This window comes from Harmonia axyridis, chromosome 7 (assembly GCF_914767665.1).
Source record: "Harmonia axyridis chromosome 7, icHarAxyr1.1, whole genome shotgun sequence".
NCBI classification, from domain to species: domain Eukaryota; kingdom Metazoa; phylum Arthropoda; class Insecta; order Coleoptera; family Coccinellidae; genus Harmonia; species Harmonia axyridis.
In genome coordinates, this window is record NC_059507.1 from 33,081,867 (window position 1) to 33,107,858 (window position 25,992).

At 34.8% G+C, this 25,992-nt stretch overlaps 1 protein-coding gene across 1 annotated transcript; it reads right to left on the reverse strand.

The window, feature by feature from the left end:
* Positions 1-461: 461 nt before the first annotated feature.
* LOC123684922 (achaete-scute complex protein T8-like) lies at positions 462-24,393 on the reverse strand. Its single transcript, XM_045624440.1, has 2 exons — positions 23,140-24,393; positions 462-698 (listed from the first exon to the last, which is right to left on the reverse strand). The coding sequence occupies exon 1, from the start codon at positions 24,163-24,165 to the stop codon at positions 23,152-23,154; it is 1,014 nt and encodes a 337-aa protein (XP_045480396.1). The 5' UTR covers positions 24,166-24,393; the 3' UTR covers positions 462-698; positions 23,140-23,151.
* Positions 24,394-25,992: the final 1,599 nt, after the last annotated feature.

Sequence of the window (25,992 nt, forward strand, 5' to 3'; positions counted from 1 at the left end):
AGAGATGAGCTACAAAATTATTCTGAAACTATAAATCTGTTTGTTCAATCCATATTGGAAAATTATATACCTATTCATTCATAAGAAATTCCTCATTTCATCATTTCCATGAAATCACTCAACAAGTTGAGAATTCATAGCTATGAATGGATGAAACTTCACTATCGAATTTCAAAAGAACTCGGTTTTATGGTTTCTGATTGCAATTGATATTATTCAACTCAATCATTGAACCTCCAGAGGTCATTAATGAAATTGGAGTAAGGTATATTGATATTTTATAGGTGATTCCTAAAGTAAAGTTTTCTAATTTCTAATCACTAAAAGACTGAAATTATAATTTCTTCTAATTAAATCGATTTCCATTCAATATATGAAGGAATTGTTTATAGTTATATATTTTAAAGCTCATCTCAGTTCAACTTGGAAATATATCTGTATTTTCAGAGTTCAATAATTAACACATTTTCAAAGGATAAATTCACAAGCATTATTGTTCCGAGATCATATTTGCGAAAAGTCCATATCAAGAGGAAAATCATTTTTCACCTATCCTAATAGTCATTTTGTTCAGTTCCAACATTTTATATATTAATTCAAATTTAACTATTCAACAACAAATATACATTTTATCCTAAAAATACATCACAACGAACTCTTCGTTTTAGACTGGATTAACAGCTGTTGGACTCGAAGATCTGAAACAAACAGAAAATTACATCAGAAAAGTTGAAAGTAGTAATAGGTATTCAAATATAAAATAGGCTAAAAATTAAAAATAATTATCTCATCATCATATTAATTTTTTATATTTTATTTTATATTATTCAAGTAATATATACACACTAAAATAATACATATTTATTGTTCCACATACGAAGAAGTGGTGAAATAATGAATTAATTACTACCAAAAAATATAAAAATAAACCATAACTCATATGAAATTCATAATTTGAAATCGTTTATTTATTCACCTTGAATATTTACATAAATATAGAATATTCAATTTTACCCCCTAAAATTGAACACTCGGCCAGTATAATATGTGAGATCAGAGTCTCAATTAGACTCTCGGAATAGAAGAATCGTATTACAAGAAGTGGTACCTGGCACCATCAACTGGTAGTCAACAGTGTCTACACCTCCACTGTGTAAATTCACTTAAGTTGACACTTTTTAGATACATAGTAGAGGGTTTAATTACTCTAAGATAAAATAATACTTATTCCATTCAACTCAGTGGTTTCAGATATACCCGAAGCATAATTCTTCCATATCTTCCTCCGACAGTGAGAACTTACAATTAAAAATTTAAATTCGACTAATCAATTCTTCACACGTAAAATTCTAAAATATGTATCTTGAAGGTAGCCGTCTGAAGCAGAGTATCTTTATAACCTCCCATATATTGATAGAACGCTCGAAATCCCTAGGTTCACCCACGATGGATAAGATATCACCAACGCTTATTTATCAAATGCTACTAGGTACTAAACTTGAGATTATTTTCTTCTTTCGCTAAGGACCAAAGATAATACAGATGAGGGACATAATGGACTTAATGGGAGACCGTTTGGTTTTGTAATCGTAAAAATTTAATAGAAGGTGCCGAATGAGTGGTTCCATTTGGATCAAACTTGATAATGTTGAGTAAATTGTCTACAGTAGAGGTTGAATGGTCATCTAGTTGTCTGGAGACTCCAAGAGTGGGCAGGAAGCAGTTGATTACTTATGGTGGTGGTATTTAAATGCTGAAGATCGAGAAATCATATCTTACAATTGACAAAAATGTATCGATTTTTGTATCTTGAGTTTGAAGTCGGAAAAGCGTATATCCAAAGTTGACCGGAACTATTTCGAATATAGAATGTACCATACCAGAGATTCACGGCTTGACTTGATTATCAAAATGAAGAGTGTTTTTTTTAGAGCTATAGAACTTTGAATTGCAATAAAACAACGAGGATTATTCGATTGACATAAATTTTATTTTTCCGCAAGATAATCTTGTGGCATTACATTTTAAATATGATTTCTGGCATATGACCGCCACGGCTGGCTCGGATGTAGTCCAATCTGGACGTCCAATTTTCGATGACTCTTTCCAACATTTGTGGCCGTATATCGGCAATAACACGGCGAATGTTTTCTTCCAAATGGTCAAGGGTTTGTGGCTTATCCGCATAGACCAATGACCTTACATAGCCCCACAGAAAGTAGTCTAGCGGTGTTAAATCACAAGATCTTGGGGGCCAATTCACAGGTCCAAAACGTGAAATTAGGCGGTCACCAAACGTGTCTTTCAATAAATCGATTGTGGCACGAGCTGTGTAACATGTTGCGCCGTCTTGTTGGACCACAGCTTCTGGACATAATGGTTGTTCAATTCAGGAATGAAAAAGTTAGTAATCATGGCTCTATACCGATCACCATCGTCGTTTTTGAAGAAGTATGGACCAATGATTACATGAGCCCATAAAGCGTACCAAATAGTCAGTTTTTCTGGATGTAACGGTTTTTCGACATACACTTGAGGATTAACTTCACTCTATCTTCTTGTTTGTTGACGTAGCCATTCAACTAGAAGTGCGCTTCATCGCTGAACAAAATAACATGGACGTAGTGCGCGATACGTATTCCGCACAGAACCATTATCTTAGAAATGAAATTGGACTATTTGCAAGCGTTGTTCAGGTTTGAGTCTATTCATGATAAATTGCCAAACCAAACTGACAATAAATCACTTGACATCTGTTAAATTGGTCGCCATCTTGAACAGAAATGCCAACTTAAAGTTATATACCTCGAAAAAAAACACCCGTTAGATTCGTCGCCTAACCTATTGCTGGTTTTTGTAACTGTAAGAACAGCTCTGGAAAATTGTCTTTCAACAGGAGCTGAAGATGCTGGCGTTGATAAAGAATCCTTGACCATTATGGCCAACTCTGGAAAGATATTTCTGAAAAAACCAAAATCTACCAATAGATCTAATAGAAATGTGAGTACACTACTAACAAAGTCACACTGGCGAATTCGTCAGTGGTACCATGGTGCTAAGCTTTAAAAGTAATAAACCAACATGATCTGTTACAATGGGAGTACCTCAATAGAGGAAGGAATATAGATAGTGTTGTCTGCAGGGTTTTTGCTTTTCTAGGGTCATATTAGATCCTGAGTTTACGACAGTCCTAAGATCTCATGAATATTCGATTAATGTAAAAGTTGAAAAACTGAATGAGACAGGGCCAAACAGTTTCAACAAGCCTTCTTGGCCATGAATTCACCCGTAAATTAGCAACATATTTACCCCTTGCCCTCATACCTGCGCACCTCAGTCGGCAATGAACAATCACTAGGTTCTCATTAAAGTAGCATTATTAAGAAACCGGTATTTTAACTTTGCTCCACTACTTGATTCGATCATAAATAACATGTGAGAACCAACTTCTTAAGCAGTACCTCCCCGTGTTCACTTAGGACCTTCCGAAAAATTATCATATTTTACACATAATGCAATGAGTAGTCAGTTGTGGATCCCTTGGTTTGAAGCCTTATAGGTACATGTGTACGGTAATATATCTTCGAAATGTTACAAGTAACACGTCCTCGACTCCTGGGTATCTTTTTTGCGGTCGCATACTGTATGGCAATTGATTTATAGGGAACATGATTCAAACAAATCAGTGTATAATTTTCATTCCGAAAAGTCGTTGATGTCGCAAATAGGAGCAGACACCAATTCATCCACTTTTTTTATGTTGCTTGTACTGGTTTGGTAGTCGACTGAACTTTTTGTTGACATGGGGTTTTTGCTTCCGGCAGAGCTGCGTAGCTGAATATTATGTTTTTATTTCGAGTAATTCATTTTTACGAGTTGCAGCCTTTAAAATTGATAGATCGTGTTCTCGAGATCAGTTGATGAATGCGACGAAAATATCCGTTTTCTGGGAAAAGTTTGGAATGACGGACTGAAGAATTTTGAGGGCTCATTTCCTAAATGGAGCATTATATTATTTCGTCGTGAAGTCTATGTTTGTCCTATTTTAGCCGAAAGTATTCTCGATTAGGTTCGATTCAATGATGACGAATCTGTGGTCAATTGAATTATGTTCTTTGGCTTAAAAACACGCTAATTGTCAAACAGGATAACCCAAAAATGATTAGAAAAGGTTATACTTTTCTGTTGAATCTCAGTCAAAATCAAATATATCCGTTAATAGACAAAATCTGACTTTTCTTAAATAAATGGCGATTCGGAATTTGGTTTTCTTGAGAATCTCAAACAGACAACAGATATGACCACGTAGAGATTTTGCGAGTAGCTCAGTGATTCCCAAACTTTTTTTTTCGTATGGACCCCTTTCATAGCTTTACTTCTTTCGGTGGATCCTCGCAATATGCAGAGTTAAAACTATTTAGAGGGACACTACAGGGATATCGAAAACCGTTATAAATACAGGGTGGATCAAGTTACAACAAAGTTGCGTTGTTTAGTGTGTTTAGTGTGAGTGTATTGGTGCGAACAGATCCGAAATATCTCCAATGGTTTCCAAGATATCTCGAAAAAACTAAAAATCGAGATTTTCTTTTTTTTCTGTATAACTCATTTGTTTGTGGGGATGACTTCACGAAATTCGGTCCGTAGACATTATTTAATATGGAGGTTCCAATGGTGTCCTCAGGTTTTTTTGTTTCCCATTGTTTTAGAGACGCGATAGTCAATTTTTTTTTGGACGCCATATTGATTCTCCTTATGGGGTGATGGGGAACGTTTTTTTTCATTTTCTTGTTTAAGTAGTGAGCTGGTTCCAGAATTGTCAAATAACTTGTTACTTTCTTCAGTTGTTATGTGAAATCATCACTTGAGTTTTGTAAAAACTTGAATCCTGTTTGATAAGTAACGTCCTATTAATTACATAATCATGCTGATACCAACACTCCACATAGCGTAAAACTGGCAATGTTAGTAGAAATTGTTTTACATTATTTAAAGAAATCAAGTGATGGTTTCACAAAACAATTGTCAACAAAGTTATTTGATAATTATAGCTCCAGCCTACTATTGAAAATTATTGGAGCGTGTATCTTTCAAGCTTTGTGCACATTCTCGAGTTATTGCGCCTTCTCATCTCTCTCTCTCATCTCATCATAGCAAATTAGGGCTTAACATCGAAGAACAAACTGTTAATTCAGTGAAAACAGATAAGTTGAAATTTTATGACGATCCTATTTTGAGAAATATAAAATGCAATCAAAATATCGAAGAATTATCCGATTTTTTGGTAACAACAGATCCGACTAGCTTCAAATTCAGTTTGTATTTGTGAAAAAAAAAATACTCGAATGAAACAGCCAAATTTAAGGAGTATCGTATCCCCATCTAGATGATAATGACATCATAACATATTGTATCTCATATACGCAGATGATTTGTTTTTTCGGGACAAAATTGGCGCACGAATGAACAATCTCTCAAAAGCTCCCGACTCCAAGTCACTACTTTGTTCAATTTTTTTGTCCATTTAAGTTTAAGATTCCACATATTCTGAAAATCGGTAATTATAGATGGTAAATATAGTATCATAGTTTTCTCCTCAAACTATTGCAAAGATCTAATAATTCAACTAATAAACCAATAATCGGTCTACAGAGTGATATAATAATTCGAAATTGTATCAATTTCAAACTAAAAATGAAATGGATATTGCTAGAAAACTATACAATAAGCTATTCATAATTGCACCTCGATATATCAAATGATATCAAATTTTTATTAAGAATTGTTAGCCATAATAGTTCAGAAGGTATAAAATTTGAAAATTCTTCTCGTTATTCAGAAATAATGCAATTGCTGTAAGAGCTGTTGCTGCTGCATAACTATGAATGAGGTAAAGTCGGCCTTAGATTCATCCCTAAGATTTACATGAATTTGAATCAGAAACTTTAAATGAATAATTGGTGCTAACAACCTCGCGATATTAATATTTATTATTGAATCTTTCCTATAAAGAAGAGAAATATTTGGTGCGATTCGAAGAAACAATATACTCCTGCTGTGAAGTTAAAAAAAATTAGTGTGCTAAATCATGAAAAAACTTTAGCCAACACGAAATGTAAAAACATTTTTCATGCCATTATAACTTCCGATTTCCAGATCTGTCGAATATCCGTATAATCTAACTATAATTTATTTCTTTCACGGCCAAATTGTCGACCCAAAAAAGTACTTAATCCACTTCCCGCCTCAACGGCCTAAGCTTCAAATTTGTACGGAACCGAGCAAAAAAAAACTTCCCCTTTCCGGCAATACAAAAACCAGATCCGGGGATTTGTGAAAAAAATTCAGAATCATCGAGGCGCGACCAAAGCTCATATGAATTTTAACGGTTTTTCCACCTAAAATACGTCAGATTTCACGTTTGTGTCACGAGGGTGAGATCGAGAACCTGCCCTCGAAGGGCCATAAGCATATAGGTGAGGCACAAAGGTCCCATACGGGAATCTATTCCCACGTTTGGCTGGTCCGAAAACTTGTTTTTCGCTTTACAGGTAAATTCGGTACGTCCTTTATATATGTAGATGTGCTCTCACTTGATCTATTTTTCTTGTGAATGACGGGGATTTCTTAACGGAATTCGAGAACGAGATTCTTTTGTGTTCGGGATTCAAAGCGATTTTTCAGTCTTATGATCGATCGACAAATAAACAAGTAGCCTGAGAAAATAAGGGTGAATTTCAATTTTCATGGTTCTCGAGAAAGTCATGTGGGAATTTACATATTTGTGTGCTTTGGAATAAGTCCAAATCCTGAATGATATTAATTATTGGATGTGAGAAATATATGGAGAAATTACCTTTATGTGCAAGTTGATTTTCGAAAATGCAATGAGAAATGTCTTGATGATTGGATCAATCTTCAGTTTTTGTATTTTATTTTGAAATGATAATACTTTCAAAGCTATCCAATGAATTTGGATAAAAACATAGGCCCGACGGTTTTCATGGAACTTTGATTGACCGATCAACTCTTTGATTGTAGTTTGAAATCGTGGAAAGTCTCAAGAATGAACTGAAGATGTACCTAGAAATGAATCACTTGATCGGGAAAATCACCACGATGAAAGTTTTAGGGATCCCGCCATTTGTGTTTTATTCCTAGAACTTTTTGGACATAAATTTTTAATTAAAATGTGACAAATTTGAAAAATATGAGAATTTTAATGAGTGAGTTAATTGATGCTTAGAGGTGATATATTTTTTCAAGGATGGTTCAATTTTAAAAAATGAATCAAAATGAACAAGGATTAACATTTTTGAGCTTAACTTGACTTCTAGTCAAGCTCAAGTCAAGTAGTAGTTTTTTAATCTCAAGTCAAGTCAAATATTTAATTATCGAGTACTTGAATCATATCAAGCTACCTGATTTGTAGCAGTTTTATTGTGCAGGGTCACGTCAATAAAAAAATGATGAAATGAGAAGGAACCTTGCAAAAAACCTTTTCATTTATTAGACTCATTGTATAAAACAATCGAAAATATCAACTTTTTTGAAATAGAAACATAAATTGAATCACTATAAATCACAACCAAATAAAAAATACTAAAAATAAAATTTCTCAATATTGAGAAACAACCAGGCTTTTTTTGATTTCATAATTTTCCATCCAGGATCTTAGACACATGAGGCATCTTATAGATTTGTCGCCTAACCTTTTGCGGGTTTTTGTAACTCTAAGAACAGCTATGGAAAATTGTCTTTCAATAGGAGCTGAAGATGCTGGCGTTGATAAAAAAATTCTTGGCCATTTTTGCCAGGTTTGGATAGATATTTCTGAAACTACCAAAATCTACAATAGATTTCATAGAAATGTGCGGAAAACTACTAATGAAGTCACACTGGCGAATGCTTCAGTCTCTCGGCGGTCGAGGAATCCCCTTATTTAGTCTAAGCGCGGACGAGATTGCAGAAATATATGCCGTGCCACGTGTGCTCAAGTAATGGCAAGTAGCTTGATAACAAGTCAAGCAATAAATATCTAAAATCAAGTCAAGTCAAGTTCAAGTATGTAATTTTACACGAGCTTGACAAGTCAAGTAGCTGATTAAAATGTCAAGCTACTTGGCTTGATGAATCCCTAATTGACATCATGGTCGATGATATCAAAATCAAGAATCATCGACATAAAATCAGGAACTTTTGAGCGCCAATTACACCTTTGGAGACCACATCTAAAGTTAAATTGTCTCACAAAAGCTCCTGACTTCATGACAAAGTTTCCCCATCTTAACTTTATGGATCAAGATGTTAATTTCAATCATTGAAAGTAAATTTTATGAATCTTGGTAGAGTAGGTAAGAAGCATATATCAACTTATATTCTTTCATAGGAGATCAGTGATTGAACTAAGGACTCTACTCTTCGACACACAACAGAACATTTTCTCATGTTTTCCTATAAAATCTTCTATAGATTTACCTCCATCATATTAGACAAGCAATCATAATGCCATTCATCTGTTAACAAATTGAGTCAACACATATCTGAAGGTTTTTGTCATTTTTTATTTGGAGGAATGATGCCACATTCCAATAGTTTTTGTATAATCTGCCAGTCTTATGCATTTTTATTTGGTCCCGATAAAATCTTCCAAAGTTGAATTAAATAACTTGACCTACATCCAACCAATCAATAGTTTAGCATGCGAAAATGAAATATATTGTTTTTATGAAAGGGATTACATTTTTTTGAATTCCTTAAAAAATAAATGTAATCTACTTCCATTAGTATTGAAAGAGATCAGCTAAAAAAGAAATTCTAAAATTTTACCTATACCTGTACTGAAAATCAAATAATACTTGAATGTTCATATTAAAAGACGTGAGACCAACTAACAGCATCTTGAGAAAGTATAATTTCATAGAAACACCGTAATATCAACGCCAGTCTCTGACATACCTCAACAACTCATTCGATATGTAGTAAATTTCCGAGAGAGTATAAAAGAACGGAGCGATAAATTCAGATTATGAATGAATCAAAGTGAGCGTTACTAATCCTTTTTTAATAAAGATATTCTCGAGAGTCTGAGAACATCCTATCCGACCATGAATAAAATGACGGCCATCAAAATCGAGTTTTTCATATGTATATGAGGCTGCCGAGCATCTCTTATAATTTAGCCATTATGAACATTATGAAAAGATCAGAAGGGCCGATGAAGACTTTTGTGTTATCGCCTCAAGTCGCTGGAAAGTTCGAAGCGTCTTCGTTGGCGACAAAATCGGCCTAAGTCTGATGTATGACTCAAAATGTTGTGACAGGTCTGGAGTGGGTGAATGTAATACAATTGTTAGGCATTTCTAAGAGATATTATGTGTGGTTTTTTTTCTACATTACCTTATTTATGGCTCAATCGGATTATATTTTCTATTGATAAACCTTTGAAGCGTTTTTAGTAGTGTATAGTCAGAAAATACGAAATATTTGAAGTTAACAGTGGAATTTGTATCTACAATCTTTAATAGTGTTCAACGCATTTTCGAACATATAAAAATTAAGAGTTACTGGGTAAATTCAAAAAGATTATGCAAGTAGAAATATTAGGCTACTCCTATTACACGATTTATGAAACTATACTCTGACTCTTAGTTTTCTGATAAATACAGTAACAATAATGAATTCAATATCCTTACTTTTTAACATTTTCACACCTACCGTTATGGGTAAATACTTAAAAACATTTGAAGTACTTCCTCCTTCAGAAATAAGGGAGTTGGCAAAAAATATTGATTGTCAGATAATTTCGAATGTTTTATTCCCATTGAGATTAATCATTATGCTTCCTAGGCAGGAAAGTCGTTACTTTGGTGCCTAGGCAGAAAGAGTATGCTGCAAGAAGTTGCTGATTGATATATGTGTTTGCTAAATTAATATTCGTTGTCAATCGGAAAAAACTATTTTTCTGTAAGTTTTGAAAATATATTTCCCAACTAACGAATGAATTCCTATACTGGATGGTTTTTCAAGAATAAGAATTTGACTTTCAAATTTATAAAATCAAGAAATACTTAAAATAAAGAATTAAGAAATTGAAATGGTGGGAACTTTTTTTTGGAATCTGGAAAAATGTATTTAGGGAGCAAAATAACAATAATCAGGTTTCTCAGACATTGAAGCACATCTCTAATTACCTTCCTTGGCAAGGGGAGAAAACTGATTTTATCTAATTTCAAAAAGGAAGGACGTTTCCATTTCACCTAGTTCCCCAGATTTCACTGGCTTTATCTGATTGGGACGCATCCCGAAATAACTTGGAGCACTTGTAGGTAATAAATAAACGGAGACTGTCTGGAATGAGCATCCAGTGTCTCAAGGTGGAAGACACTTGCGGTTGTAACTGCCCCTTTTACTAAGGACTTCCGCAATAATAGAACAGCAACAAGTCCCATGTGTTCTTGAACATCATAACATCTGGCACACTTCACCACTTTCTTGCAGATCGGCTTAGGAACTTTGCTTCCGTTCCGTTTGTTATTTGCTGGTAATATCATGGTTGGCCGATGACGAAATCCGGTAATTTTCTGCAAAAATTGTTTACTACTTCGCCTTTCAACATTATCAACTGCGACTTAATAGTTATTTACTACATAGGCATACAAATTTGCTTCCGCCGTTTTTTTTTTCGAAATTCGAGGCTTTATTGAAAGAAACTGATCATACATTTATGATTCAAAGTATTGTCCATCGCTGGCTACTACTTTCTCCCATCTTTCAGGCAGCGTACAAATCCCGCGTTGAAAAAATTGGTCATCTTTTAAAGCGACCTTCGAATCGATCCACTTTTTACTTCTTTATAAGACCGGAAGTGCTTGTCAGCATTAAAATGAAGTCAGCCCAATAAATAGAGTAGAGGAAACTACACCTTCCAAAAATAAATAAATAATAATTCGGTAAGTGCTGTTCTTGATATACTGCCCTTTTCCTCAATTGAGCTTGGCGTGTTTATAGAATTCCAGGCTTTCATTTGAATATCTATGTGTATCTACAAAAGAAAACAAGATATCAAAGTGATATCATATAATGATATTCATAATAAACTGAGCGTTAACTCTACAAATTTCTCGATCTCTTCTACAGGATGCTAGGAAATTGGACTAAAAATACATGGTTTATTCTCACTCTGTATAAATAAGCTATCAACATTTTTTGGAAAAATTTTCTAGAGTTTGTTTTAATTCTAAAGAATTTATCTTCAATTTGGCGTACCAACAATTGAAATCGATGATAAATTACAAAAGTTCTTCCACAACGAACATAAATAAAATTTTAGGTGGCTGAATTTTTTTGGCGGTAATGATGAATTTTCACACATGTATAGTACAAAATACTACGTTTTATCTACAACTGTCTATAATGAATAAAAAACACAACTTTGTGATTAATGATTGTGAAACGGAAATTAAAATATCTAAGTTGATTTCAATTGTCTTGAGATCATCAAAATACGTTTCTCTATTTCAGTATCGTAATGAGTTAATTACAGTTCTAAAAACAGTGCTGTAATGAACTCATTACAGCATTGTTTTCAGTTATATTTTTCGTTCTGTGGTTGTCTACACAGACATCCAATCCTATCAAAATTCAATACACGTCAAATTGTCAATATAATATAATTTGGATGTAGTAAAATGATTTGCAACTTTATTCGAAATTTCTCTTGAATCTGTTGTTGTTAAATCGATTTCGTCAGACATAACTCACGAATTTAATGCGTAATTATAAATTATTTTAAAATTCGAAACGTACGATTCAAATTGAAATTCCGTAATCTGTCAATTTTCGTAACAGTCACACCAACTGCCAAGATACAATACAAATGTCACTAGGATGTTTAATCTGAATTTTTTAATCGAATTTCGACTATATTTCACGAAACTTGAGGTCTATCAAGTTTTTATATGGTATTTTATATATTTAGTTGATATGACTGATTTAAAAAGACTTCCATCCTAAAAAGAAGAAGCAGAACCAGTTATTGTTCAAGTATCTACTCTCTCTGAGACCATCAAATCTATTTTACTGCATTCTCAGATGTGTGAATAGGAATATTGAGTAAATATACCCTTTAAATCCAATTAATACCCATTCAATGAAAGAACAATTGGAAAATATATTTTATGAATTGGAAATCAATGAGTATCTATTCGTTCACCAATATCCATTCATCTCTATGTCCCAACCAGAGAATCATAATATCCTATGCCAGTAAACATAATAAATTCTCATCATTGACGATTTATGACAACAGCCTAGTGCAACTGTAGCAGCGTCTTCTATGGTCGTTAAAGTAAAAGCGGATCTGTGGATCCGCTTTGTTTTTTGTTCAACTAGGAGGCAAGCTCAGGTATCTGATACGTGATTTACCGTACAAGACGCTACGGTTGTCTTCATGGTCTTCATTAGAGATGATTTATTGCCTGATTGTTCAACGGAAGGTTATTGAAAAGAAGACGTAGTTATTAAAACCAGTGAAGAGAATATGCCTTCAATGGAATGGAAGTTGATTCGATTAATATTGTTTTCCAAAGCTACGACGAAAAATCATTTAGTGTCACTTTTTCATTTCTCAAATTACAGTTTTTTCTATTTCCTTTATTTTTACCAATGTTAAAGGTCACTTCACATGGATGGTTTCACTATAACAGGTTTAATTTTGAATAGTCCGCTAACTGTCTCATTTTTAATTTGACAAGTAAAAACTACGACATTAATAAAACTGAAACGTTTATAGCGTTTATAATTTCAGAGAAAAGCCTTACTAGGTAAACAGCCCAAAATAGGGATTCATCAAGCCAAGTAGTTAGACATTTTAACCAACTACTCGACTTGAAAATCAAGCTCGTGAAAGATTACATACTTGAGCTTGACTTGCCTTGATTTTAGATAAATATTGCTTGACTTGATATTGAGCTACTTGATATTACTTGAGCTTGATATGCACGAGTCGCACGGCATACTTATATAGGGTCTTTTTTTTAGAGCTATAGAACTTTAAATTGCAATAAAACAACGATGGATTATTCGATCGACATGAATTTTTTTTATCCGCAAGATAATCTTGTGGCATTACATTTTAAATATGATTACTGGCATATGACCGCCACGGTTGGCTCGGATGTAGTCCAATCTGGACGTCCAAATTTCGATGACTTCTTCCAACATTTGTGGCCGTATATCGGCAATAACACGGCGAATGTTGTCTTCCAAATGGTCAAGGGTTTGTGGCTTATCCGCATAGACCAATGACTTTACATAGCCCCACAGAAAGTAGTCTAGCGGTGTTAAATCACTAGATCTTGGAGGCCAATTCACAGGTTCAAAACGTGAAATTAGGCGGTCACCAAACGTGTCTTTCAATAAATCGATTGTGGCACGAGCTGTGTGACATGTTGCGCCGTCTTGTTGGAACCACAGCTCCTGGACATCATGGTTGTTCAATTCAGGAATGAAAAAGTTAGTAATCAGGGCTCTATACCGATCACCATTGACTGTAACGTTCTGGCCATCATCGTTTTTGAAGAAGTACGGACCAATGATTCCACCAGCCCATAAAGCGCACTGAACAGTCAGTTTTTCTGAATGTAATGGTGTTTCGACATACACTTGAGGATTAGTTTCACTCCAAATGCGGCGGTTTTGTTTGTTGACGTAGCCATTCAACCAGAAGTGCGCTTCATCGCTAAACAAAATAAAATGGACGTAGTGCGCGATACGTATTCCGCACAGAACCAATATTTTCGAAATAAAATTGCACTATTTGCAAGAGTTGTTCAGGCGTGAGTCTATTCATGATGAATTGCCAAACCAAACTGACACTTGACAGCTGTTAAATCGGTCGCCATCTTGAACAGTAATGCCAACTTGTATTCCAAAAGGGAATGAAGAATGAAATGTGTTCATCCAATAAATTCTTTCACTTCATCTGCCCATAGATTAATAACGAAGTACAGCATATGCACCTTTCTTTTAGAGGCTCCCAAACGGGTCTTATGGAAGCTGAAATTAAAATAATGGACCACTACTACGTTGTCATTACTCCGAATTACAGGAATATTCAAATTAACACCTCCGGAAAAGCTGCTTTCGTCGAGGTGTTAAGAAGTATCTTGAAAATTACTGTTCTGAGATTTCTGAGCATTCTTGAAACGAATACATCACATTACGAAGTGCCGAAAATTTTAAATTCTAGTAATTATCGCATTTTATTATACAGATTTGGCTGAATAACAGGAAGATATGACTATAAAATGAAGAAAGTGCCCAAGTGCTTCAAAAAGGTGAGAAAAAGCTAATTGGCTGGTTGCATATAAGGTAAGTAGGCTGTTCATTATATTATTGGGTAGCTACTGCTATTTTGAACTGATGGTTATTAATGACTAAAAACCGAGGATTACAGAGGACCTAAAAAGTTTTATGTCGTTTGGTAAATCTAATTTGAATTCACGAAAATGAGAATAGTTATTTATAATACAAGTGCAGAAGGCATTGATATTCTTCCACGAGTTCAAAATTCAAAAACGAGCCACGAAGTGGCTAGTTTTGGAATGAACGAGTGGTAGAATGAGCCTTCTGTACGAGTATTATACATTATTTTCTCTAATTCATTGCATTTTCATTGAAATTAATGAAATATTTCCATAAATATAATTTAGTGATTTTTGCATTGAAAAATGTTGGTTGGCAGAACTGATTTCTTAAAGGCAATTTGATGAATTGACAGATAAAGCCGTAGCGGAAAATTCGGAGTGCCAACATAGAATAATAAAATATAACCATGAAAACGGTGCGTTTCCGATATATTCTCGCACGATTTGTTCTACAAGATGTAGAAGAATGAACGGAATAACCACAGAATTAGAGAAAAACTACTATTGCAATGAAATATAAGTATTCAGTAATATTTACTTAAGAACACAATCCATTCAAAGAATGAGTTTGTTCTCGACAGAACAACACGCTTGACAACTTTTTTTGTTGTTGTCTGTGAACTGAATAGAAATTTCCATGTGAACGAAAACTCTTTGTTCAAATATTCGACTCTGAATGTACGGTGATCTTCCGATGAACACAGGAACTAATGTCGATATATCCTAACCAAACAGAAGTAATAGCGCTGTGAGAAATCGAAAAGAAACGTTTTGTCAACTCGAAGAGACTTTTTGTATTCTTCTTGTGGGTTTATTCAGAGCAAATATTTATTTCCGCATGCCTAACAGCCTAAACATGTGTGAGATTCTAGCTTCTACGTACACGGAAGGAAATTTTATATTCGATGCGAAAAAATTTCAAGGCAAATTTTAGAATTCGAAATATGTTCGATAATTTTGAGTATACAATACAATATTTGTTGATTTTCTGATTATGCGAATATAGGTAGTACCTACGAGTTATAACTCCTTCATTCAATTTTAATAAAGCCGGTTCTTTCACCCAGAATGGCGAGTTGCTTCAAACTTTACATACATAAAATCTAAAGTGTGTTTTTTTTAGAGCTATAGAACTTTAAATTGCAATAAAACAACGATGGATTATTCGATTGACATGAATTTTATTTATCCGCAAGATAATCTTGTGGCATTAAATTTTAAATATGACTTCTGGCATATGACCGCCACGGCTGGCTCGGTTCTAGTCCAATCTGGACGTCCAATTTTCGATGACTTTTTCCAACATTTGTGGCCGTATATCGGCAATAACACGGCGAATGTTGTCTTCCAAATGGTCAAGGGTTGTCTGCATAGACCAAAGACTTTACATAGCCCCTCAGAAAGTAGTCTAGCGGTGTTAAATCACAAGATCTTGGAGGCCAATTCACAGGTCCAAAACGTGAAATCAGGCGGTCACCAAACGTGTCTTTCAATAAATCGATTGTGGCACGAGCTGTGTGACATGTTGCGCCGTCTTGTTGGAACTACAGCTTCGGACATCATGGTTGTTCAATTCAGGAATGGAAAAGTTAGTAATCATGGCTCTATACCGATCACCATTGACTGTAACGTTCTGGCCATCATCGTTTTTGAAGAAGTACGGACCAATGATTCCACCAGTCCATAAAGCGCACCAAACAGTCAGTTTTTCTGGATGTAACGGTCTTTCGAAACACACTTGAGGATTAGCTTCACTCCAAATGCGGCAGTTTTGTTTGTTGACGTAGCCATTCAACTAGAAGTGCGCTTCATTGCTAAAATGGACGTAGTGCGCGAAACATATTCCGCACAGAACCATTATTTTCGAAATAAAATTGCACTATTTGCAAGCGTTGTTCAGGCATGAGTCTATTCATGATGAATTGCCAAACCAAATTGAGAATAAATTACTTGACAGCTGTTAAATCGGTCTCCATCTTGAAGAGTAGTGCCAACTTAAAGTTATATACCTCGAAAAAAAAACACCCGTTGGAACTTTTACTTTCATTCTGGAAGATTTCACAGTTACTGTTGAGGTGAGATCCAATATGTATTGCTTGATGCATAGAGTTTGCTTACAGAAACGCCAGCAAACTTTTTATAAATCTATATCCTTTGAAGTAGTCAAGTGTTATTGGTGCCAATAATTTCTCTGACATAATGAAAACTATATCTATGCCTCTGAAATATCTAAATCTCACGAATTAAAAATGGAGAAGATGGACAGTCAACATATAATATCAGTCCCATAGAAATTTCAACACGACCAAGAGTCGACCAAACAGTGAAAATAATTAACATTCGAAAAGAAAATAACCTATCTGATCAGGCCCGAAAAGGTGCGATACTACCTACCATCACAATGAACTAACCAACCTGAAGATAATGAAGAATTTTCGGAACAAGAAGTAGGGTCAGGGAGTACCCAAATTGCATAACGGAAATTCTCACATGAGTCGTAAAATAAAGTCTTCCCGACCTGGCGGTGTGCTATTATTCTAAGTGCTTCAAGCGACTTAATTCATTTAAGGTACATACTTGAACGGTTCCGAAGATCTTCCGTGCCTTATTGTCCGCCGAAAATCCAATCCGAACAGTGGCGGAGGCCAAAAAACGAGTAAAAGAAGAACCGAAACCTCTTCTATGCGAACATCTGTGATCATTTTCAGTTGAGAGAATTCTACATATTCTTTTATTTCTTTTATCGCTTTTGTTCAGTTTGAATAAGAGAAGGACACTGACGTGAAATCAGGAGCTTTTAAATGATTGTTCGAATTCGAATTAATGATGATTATAATAATAATCAAAGTTTTTCATGTTCCCAATTTGTAGCGAAGTTTAATTAAGATTCGATGAACTGGTATAATCATCACAAGAAAATAGGACTGCAAGAAACATATTTTACCTACAACTGCCATGAAAAGTAGCGTATTCTGCATAGCTTACTCATTTTCAAAACTATGTAGTGCTCATACTGTGGGAAATATTATTTCTCACGGCACTTTGCCCACACCTCGCTTGGTAGACCAATGAAATTGGGCTTTTTAGTCGTTTTTATGGATACGCAATAAATTAGCACATACTGTCAACGAAGGCCATTTTGATTTTAATCAAGTCCATTACTTGAATTATTGAAATTTGTGCAGTTGTAGGAAAAGTATAGTGTGCAACATGTGGAGAAAGTCCTTTTCTCGCTCGTGTGTTTGCGGCACTCGCCTTTCAGGCTCGTGTCATAAACTTCCACACTCGCGAGAAAAGTTGGACTTTTCGCACTTGTTGCACGATATACTATTATCTTGAAAACAGAGCGTTTGCGGGTCCATATTCATAGCACTTTTTTTTCTTTAAATTATCAAAGTAATTTCACATTTTCCTTTGTAACCCAAATTTGGGGACATCCTGTGAAACTCCCATTCATGAATTCAATTGAGATATTTGGACTCTGAACCTACCTTGAAAATTTCAAGAATCTAGACTTTTCTATTCCGAGAGCCCATTCCGAGATGTCAGATGGACAGACATAATCAATTCTGAACTTGAATTGTCCAATAGTGATGAAACGATGAAAGTTACCTTCAAAAAAGTCCGCAAAAAATATTAAAATTGAGCTGAGTATTTTGATGGTTTCTTTTTGTATTTGACTATTAAATTCGTCGAACCGAAATTTATGTTTTGTTTTTCTTTGTACCTTTTTTTTTGCAACCGAAACATAAATGTGGTGAATGTGGAGGTAATAACTAGTGGAATATTAAAATAGAATTGCATTGAATGGGGAAATTTTCTACTTTGCACTGTTCCTAATGAGTGAATTAGAAACAAAATAATTTACAAATTGAAACCTTACCTATATAGGAAAATTTAATTTAGATATTATGCGATGAAACCAATGATCATTGAACTTGACTGTCCTACCCGTCACTGTTCTCTATATGGGATCATTATACAGATTGTACTAGTTGTGAAAAGATTGGCTTGGCCCGAGATGAACTTGAAAAGTTTTATTCAATTCGCTTTCGTTCTAATTGTAGGTCGTAGACTGATTCAGACTTAATCTATGCCAAAAAATCATATGGATCTTTTGAACATCAAAAGGGACAAGGTAGTCCCAGTTTTATCTTCAGGTACCTCCCAGTTGAATAAAAGTGAACTGGATGATTGACGTTAGGGGGTATGTGACAGTGAAGATGGAATCAAAAGTAAAAAGTTACCTACACTCCCATGTGACCCCAGAATGAGGATATTTATTCATGTAACTCAATATTCAACCCTTTGGGCTCACAGTTTGTTCGGTTCTAACCTCAAACATATTGAATTACTCTGCTCTCAAGGGCCTAAAGTGAATCATTGCATTTAAAATCCTGTGATAGTTGGGTGAAATAAGAGGGACCCAAATTTAATTAAATTCTCCAGAAAATTTTTATTAAGGCTTTTCAGACAGTATTCAATATCAGGTTGACTGAGGGTTCAACGAAATTTGATGGACCGATTAAATTACTGATTATAGATTTTATTCTATGCTGGATCCAAATGTGAATTTGAATCGAATTAGAAATGATTTGATACTGACGATTTACACACCGATAGTTTTGTAAATTATATAATTAATATACTAAACCTTTTCACAACTGACATATAAAGTTCTTAAGTAATCAAAAAGAACTACTTTTCATCGAAAATCCCGGTAATAATTTCTGCAATGCATATTTCAAACTTGCATGTTTGTGCTTAATTCTCTTTTCGAAAATTGAGCTTGACTTAATGAGGATGATCACTAGTCGTGTAGTTATGGAAGGAAAAAAAAATCACCTCAGTTTATTTATCTTGGAGAGAGTCAATAAATTAATTATTTATGTAGTGAAGAGAAAAACACGCGATGTAAAGGCGGTGGCAGAGCAATATATGCACGCTTTTTAATGACCTAGACATGATCTTTCAACAGTTTTCATGATAATATGCAACTAATTAACTAAGCAGTTACTGTACAATAATTCCATATTGAGAAAATTATATACATATACAATGCATATTTTCTATTTTGAAGATACTAGATATTCAAGTTGTCATTTTCTGTTACAATATTATCATCATCAATATGTCAAGAGAATAGAGATAGAGAACATATTTCTTTAGGTTTTTAGTTTAACTCCCTTTTAGAGAAAACAAGTGGCCTAACCTAACCTAACTCTTTAATATGGCGATGGAAGCTTTGGGCACTATAGTTCTATATATTATTATTAAACTCCATCTACTTTGTCGCTTGAAAATCTAGGTACAGAGCATGAAAATCAATATTTCAAATTCAAATAATTATTTCACAATATACCAAATCATCAATAGCTCAATTCTGGTTAGAGTTATGTTGCAATGTAGTTTTCCTCGCTACAATTTTCTATTATTTATCGATTTAATTATTTCTATTATTGTTACTACAAAAAATTCTTCATTGAATCTGAATTTGAGAAAGAGAAGTGAATATCGAAAAAAAAGTTGATATTTCATTGACAACAGATCCCACCGAATTGTTATTATGGATGAACCATTAAGATTTCAAGCTATGTACGAAATTTTATGTTGTTTACGTCACTAGACTCTAGAGTCAATAATATGCCATCAAAATCTCGAAAGAAATTCCCAATATTTCCGTAGCAACATAGATTCGATTCGATGGAAATTCAGTTAGAATGCAATATGTAAAATATAAACTGGAATGTTCATGCAAAATAATATCTTACGTAGGTATACCTCTTCAATATTAATAAAAGAAAATAAATAATCAAAACACTTTACTACACGTTTCTCAATTTTGAATAAAGTTGTATAGTCAGTAGTTTTATTTATTTTTTATTAATATTGAAAATATGTTTCACCAAGGAATATGCGAGGAACCAATTTCGAGTATACATCTTCAAGGGAGCTCAATAGCTCCTGATGTCAAGTCAGTGCTTTTGTAGCATTTTTAAGACTGAATCCATACTATAAACCTGAAAAAACTTTTCAGATATCACAGGGTTGAGTTTTTCCAACGAATGATCGCAAACGTATAGCAAATAATGACCCAAAATCGGTCTCTCTTCTTGTAAAAAGCGGTAAAGCACATAATGACTGACGTACGATAATATCGTTTGCTTTATTTTTGCAGTTGTTTGCAAAATAATCGTACCGAGGCAATTTCTTCCAGCAGCGTACTTTTCAGCGAAATTATAGCAGAAAACAGTTACGATGTATTTAAGAAGCGTAATTATACGCTGTACAAGAGACTTTTTGCCCAATAAAATACGTCCAGAAGCAGGTTGAAGCGGGTCAAGGGTGTGATTTACCTGATTTTCAATCATCTCGTCGATTTTATATATGATTGAGTCGGGAGCACAGGAATTTTGCAGATGGAAAAAATGACGAAGCATTATTTCAGCGTTAAAATGGGGTTTGCCTGAGTAGAGTGTTCATAATTTAACGAAGATTAACGCAATAATATGAAATGCTCAGTTAAGTAGCTAATTCAACTCGATCCAATTTTCTCTATAATGCACACACTCTGCAACATTTTAATCCATTGACAGAGAAGGTAAGACCTTGTTTTAACAAGGGAATACTACATTATTTTATTAGAAGTATTGCGTGGCAATACGCAATGTTTTACAATTTGGTGTTCAAAATATAAATACAAATTGATGATAGATTTCGCAAAATGCAGAAAACATCCAGAGAACATAGATTCATCATTATACTCCATACATAAAGGGATAGTCAGCTTAGTGGAAAGCAATCGTTGAAAATAGTCCAAAATGATCAAAGTCTCAAATTTCAGCTAGCAAGGTTATGTCATTCGCATTATGAGACTATGGTATCTATGTTGTTCATTGACTATCCAAAGAAGAAACCATCAACAGTGAATATTACACAACGTTATTGGATCACTTGAGTGCAGAAATGAAGAAAACTCGTCCTCAAATGCAAAATTCTCTTCGACCAAGACAATGCTCCTTGTCACAAATCAATTAACACCATGGTCAAATTGAACGAATTGCTCTTCCAACTGCTCAATCACCCAATTCATTTTCCAGATCTGCCCCTCAGTGGTTTCTGGCTTCTTGCAGACCTTAGAAGAACGCCTCAGGGAACGAAATTTAGCTCTAATGACGAAATAATTTCCAAGGTTGGAGCTTATTTCGAAAGTAAAGATGAATCTTTCTACAAAAAGGATATCGATAAGTTAGAGAAGAATTGTAGAACATGTGTCTTCCTTGAAGGTGACTTTGTTGAAGAATAATATGCATAGTCTCTCTAAAAGTAAGTTTACCTTTAAGATACTGAGAGGATGAAGTAGTGGCAACCTTGAAAACTAGAGTCAACAAGACAAACTAGAAGAGGCTAGCAACACACAACCACCCAGTCTGGAAGACCGCACAAGAGATGTGGTCAAACTTTCTAAAGTCACTGAGGAGTCTACAGCAATTATTCTGCACAATTTGCAAACGATGGTGATCTAAAGCTGTCAGACACGAATAAAAAACAACCAGGCCATAGAACAAGGCTCTGACAAAGTTGTGATTTTACAGATTTGTTTTGCAGAAATTGTCTACCAGCAAAAAGGAAACGCGGGGCTCCGTAACACAACTTCAAAACATGATTCACATGACCTCCAAATCTCATGTGTCTATCAGAATATAATACCAAATTCTTCGACTCCAAAACCACATGGCTTGATCTGAAACCACCAGAACAACATTACTTTTTTTATGTCCCATGAGTTTCTTCCTACAAAACACAATTGATTTTGATTTGGCATATTTATGGGTAAATTATGATGAGCAATGCATTCATCTATCTGCTTTAAATCGCAGTTCATCATCTCAACTGCGCTGAGACAGTTTTCAGGCAAAAAATCTTAAAACTACTGGGTACCATCCGTAAAGAATTGAACAATGAAATTATATTCATTATAAGTGCAATATTACGAAAATACCATATACATATGTTCTTGTGCATTCCCTATTAAATTTCCTGTGGTCGAAAAAATTCCGAATGCAAGAATTCAACATTGAAATTAATGAACCGCCCATAATTATCCAAGCGAGGAATGACAATAAATAAAACACATTGATGGATTCCGTTCTTATATCGCAGAATATAAATCATTGCAGCTTTCAAGATACAAATATATCTTTATTGATTGATGCAACGAATATTCGTGAATGGATGTCCATTATTCTTGAAGATGACATCATGGACATCTACTGCCTACGATCCTGCAATTCTTTTGCTGATAGTTGGTAGCTGTTTGTTGTATTATTAATTGCTTGGTTGTCCGCAATTTTCTTCGTGGATTTTATTAATGATTGAATTGATTCATTATATATTATGGAAAGGCTTCCGCTATATTAAGAGTTGCACCAGGATGTTTTTTAATGCGTACGCCTACAGCTTTGCTCCCACATGGAGAATTTAAATACGGTTTATGGTAAGTTGGCCGCGACGTGATAAAGAAGAGCAGGTTTTACTTCATTATAGTTTAATGCTGCTAATATCCTCAAGAGACACAGATAATTCGTTTATGTCAACCCAAGAATATTTAGCATTCAAGAGTCTAATTTTGCATTGCACTAGGATCTTCATGAAGCACAAATCTTTCTGATTAAACTAGGTATAGCATTTTTCTAACAAATATTCTTACCTTCTCTCAATCCTAGCTGCCTGAAATCGCCGTATGATTGTCCCACCACTGCATAGGATTTGTCATACCCTTGTGTACATCAGGAAAGTGAGTCTCGCCAGAAGAAGACAACACAGACTCATCGAAGTCTTCCTGCTTAATGTTCTCCAAGTTAAACTTAGCGTTATCGCTCACAAACTGATCGAAAATGGGGACGAAACACTTGGATTGTTGGTACCTTTGAATGTTCTCAGGTGAAAAGGATTGATCACTGTAAATTTCAGGTGAAAGAGAGTCTCTACTATCGGCACCATTTAACAGATTCATGTCTTGCACTTTAAAGTCCAAATCTGAGGGATGGATGAGGTTACCGTCAGAAAGTAAGTGTCCTGCAGCACTTAAAGGCACTAAATTCTCACTGTCTTCGTACATTTGAGACGGTAATATTTCGTAAGTGTTTGTTAGTGTATTTATACGAACGTATTGAGGAGGTGGTGAGGAAGTGTTGGACATTTCTTCGTCGGCACTTGCAGACATATCGGAAAACTGATAACTCGTCTTTTGGTGGTGTAAATTGGGGGATCCCGAGTAAGTTGGACTGGGATACGAAGCCTTGGGTAGAGATTCCACTTCGTGGTCATCGAGGGCAAGCAGATCTTCTAAACTCCTTATGTACTCAACAGCCATACGTAAAGTTTCCACCTTGCTCAGTTTCTTGTTGTTTCCCCTGCCAGATTCGTAGGAGGCGGCTATGAAATTGGGTATACGTTCTCGAAGGTTCGCGAAACCGTTGTTCACTTGTTTCACACGGTTCCGCTCGCGGGCGTTGCGCCTGGCAACAGCTAGAATTTGAGGATTCGACTTCATCCCGTCCTTAGCAGAGGTTTTCATGGTTTTTTTCCGAGCAGGGTTCGTCAGGAGTATCTCATCCTTGGAGAAGTTCTTGGCGGGGAAGTGCTGCTGGTAGTCTTTCTGCTGGTTGTTGGACTGTTGGAGCACATTTTTGTGGACCGTGTTGCAGGCGATGATGTTTAACGATGATGACATTCTGATGAAAGTTAAGTCCTCTTAATGAACCGCAATAAAAATAACATTACAGTCTTTCGGTCCTGTTTTAATTAACGACAATTGAAGATCGCTTGGCTACGTCACGAGTTCACAGGGATCACTTCTATTACGGACCACAGTGACGTATGTTTTTACGACCGGATGTAGGTGATGACAGAAAAGGCGCGAATCGTGTGGCACGCGCTGTTCCGATGTGTTCTTCGATTCTTTGATTCGAACGACTAAACTGACGGTTCCGTTTCTATTCCACCGTCATTTTCAACTTCTGCTTTTGCACATGGCACGAGGCACAACAAATAAACCCCTCCTTTTACGGGGTTGGTTAAGGATCACAGCTGTTCGTCGGTGACGGGACATATAGGGGACTTTCGAGACCCAGGTTAAGGTTCATATGTGCATAGCGGTTGGGACGGTCATTGAAATAAACCCGTATGAAAAGTACATCAATTGCAGTTTTTGAATATTGTATCGATCAGGTCGTTTCTTCAAGGAAATTCGTTTTATTTAAAAAATAGTCATGAGACTCGATTTTCAATACAAAAAAATTTATGATAAGCACTGACTGTCAGGACCTTTTGAGTGCTCATTCATTCAAGCGCCCTTGGAGACCACAGAGTTATCTATATTTGAGATGGGATTTATTATGTCAATGTGGTCTGTTACTTGATCTAGAGTTCTATCTTATTGAAATTGTCCATGAATATTTGGGTGATAACTAAACACAGATAAACTGAATTTCAATCTAGGTCGATTTTTTGTTTTTGAAAAATTGGTAATTTTTTATCGATTTTCCCTTCAAATTTTCTGTGGTTCCAATTGAGCGAAAAATTTTGCATTAAACTTGAAATTGCTAATTTACATCTGAATGCATAATTTCATGTTTTTCGCTCAACTAGAACCACAGAAAATTTGAAGGGAAAATCGATAAAAAATTACCCATCGAATGGGTGGTTTTGAAACTATCAGCCCATATTGCGTACTAATTTTGCGCAAACGAAGTTAACCACGAGTTTCGAGATCCAAACCTGACTTAAAAATAGCAAGTATCTGGGCATTCTGTTTAAGAGTTGTCGTGTTTACGGCCCGATGGACAATACAAAACAAAAAAGTATAAAGTTCTTGGTCTGTTACATGCAATGTAACCATTTTTCTCTTTTTGGGAAATAAATATCCAGGAAATGAAGAAGTATACAAAAATTGAAAATGCAATCTTGAAATGTTTATTTTTGTATATGTCGAAATATGCACATCGTCTCCACATTTTTAATGAAAGACTTTTGTATTCAAATTTATCTGTTTCGGATAAAATGCTTTGATTGTAACCTTGCAAAAAGAGTCCTTCGTTCTTCGAACCTTGCTGCCATAAACCTGAAAATTAGAAATAAAACAGTGTATCTCAGAGAGGAATGAAATCTGAAATCAATGATTATTTTTTCCAGTGTCCAAGCCAAATAATTCAATTTTGAAATAAATCGATTGGCGATGAATTGTTTATACTTACACACAAAATTCTAAAATACCTACAAATGGACAATTTCTAAACAATACGTCAAATATTAGATCTTCAAAAAAGGTATTGTTAAACCTAAAGAAACGAAGTGACCTTTTGAATATGAATATGAAAAACACAAGGATCATTCAAAGCAGGATCGTTTCAAAACAAATGTGCATCTTCATACAGTATGAAATTTCTAGATCAAAATTTTTCAAGAGAAAGTTATCAATACTATTCCAATATATCAAATACTGTTGATACATATGGATATAATATATCATAAAAATTGATCATAACTCTGGACAATCCTT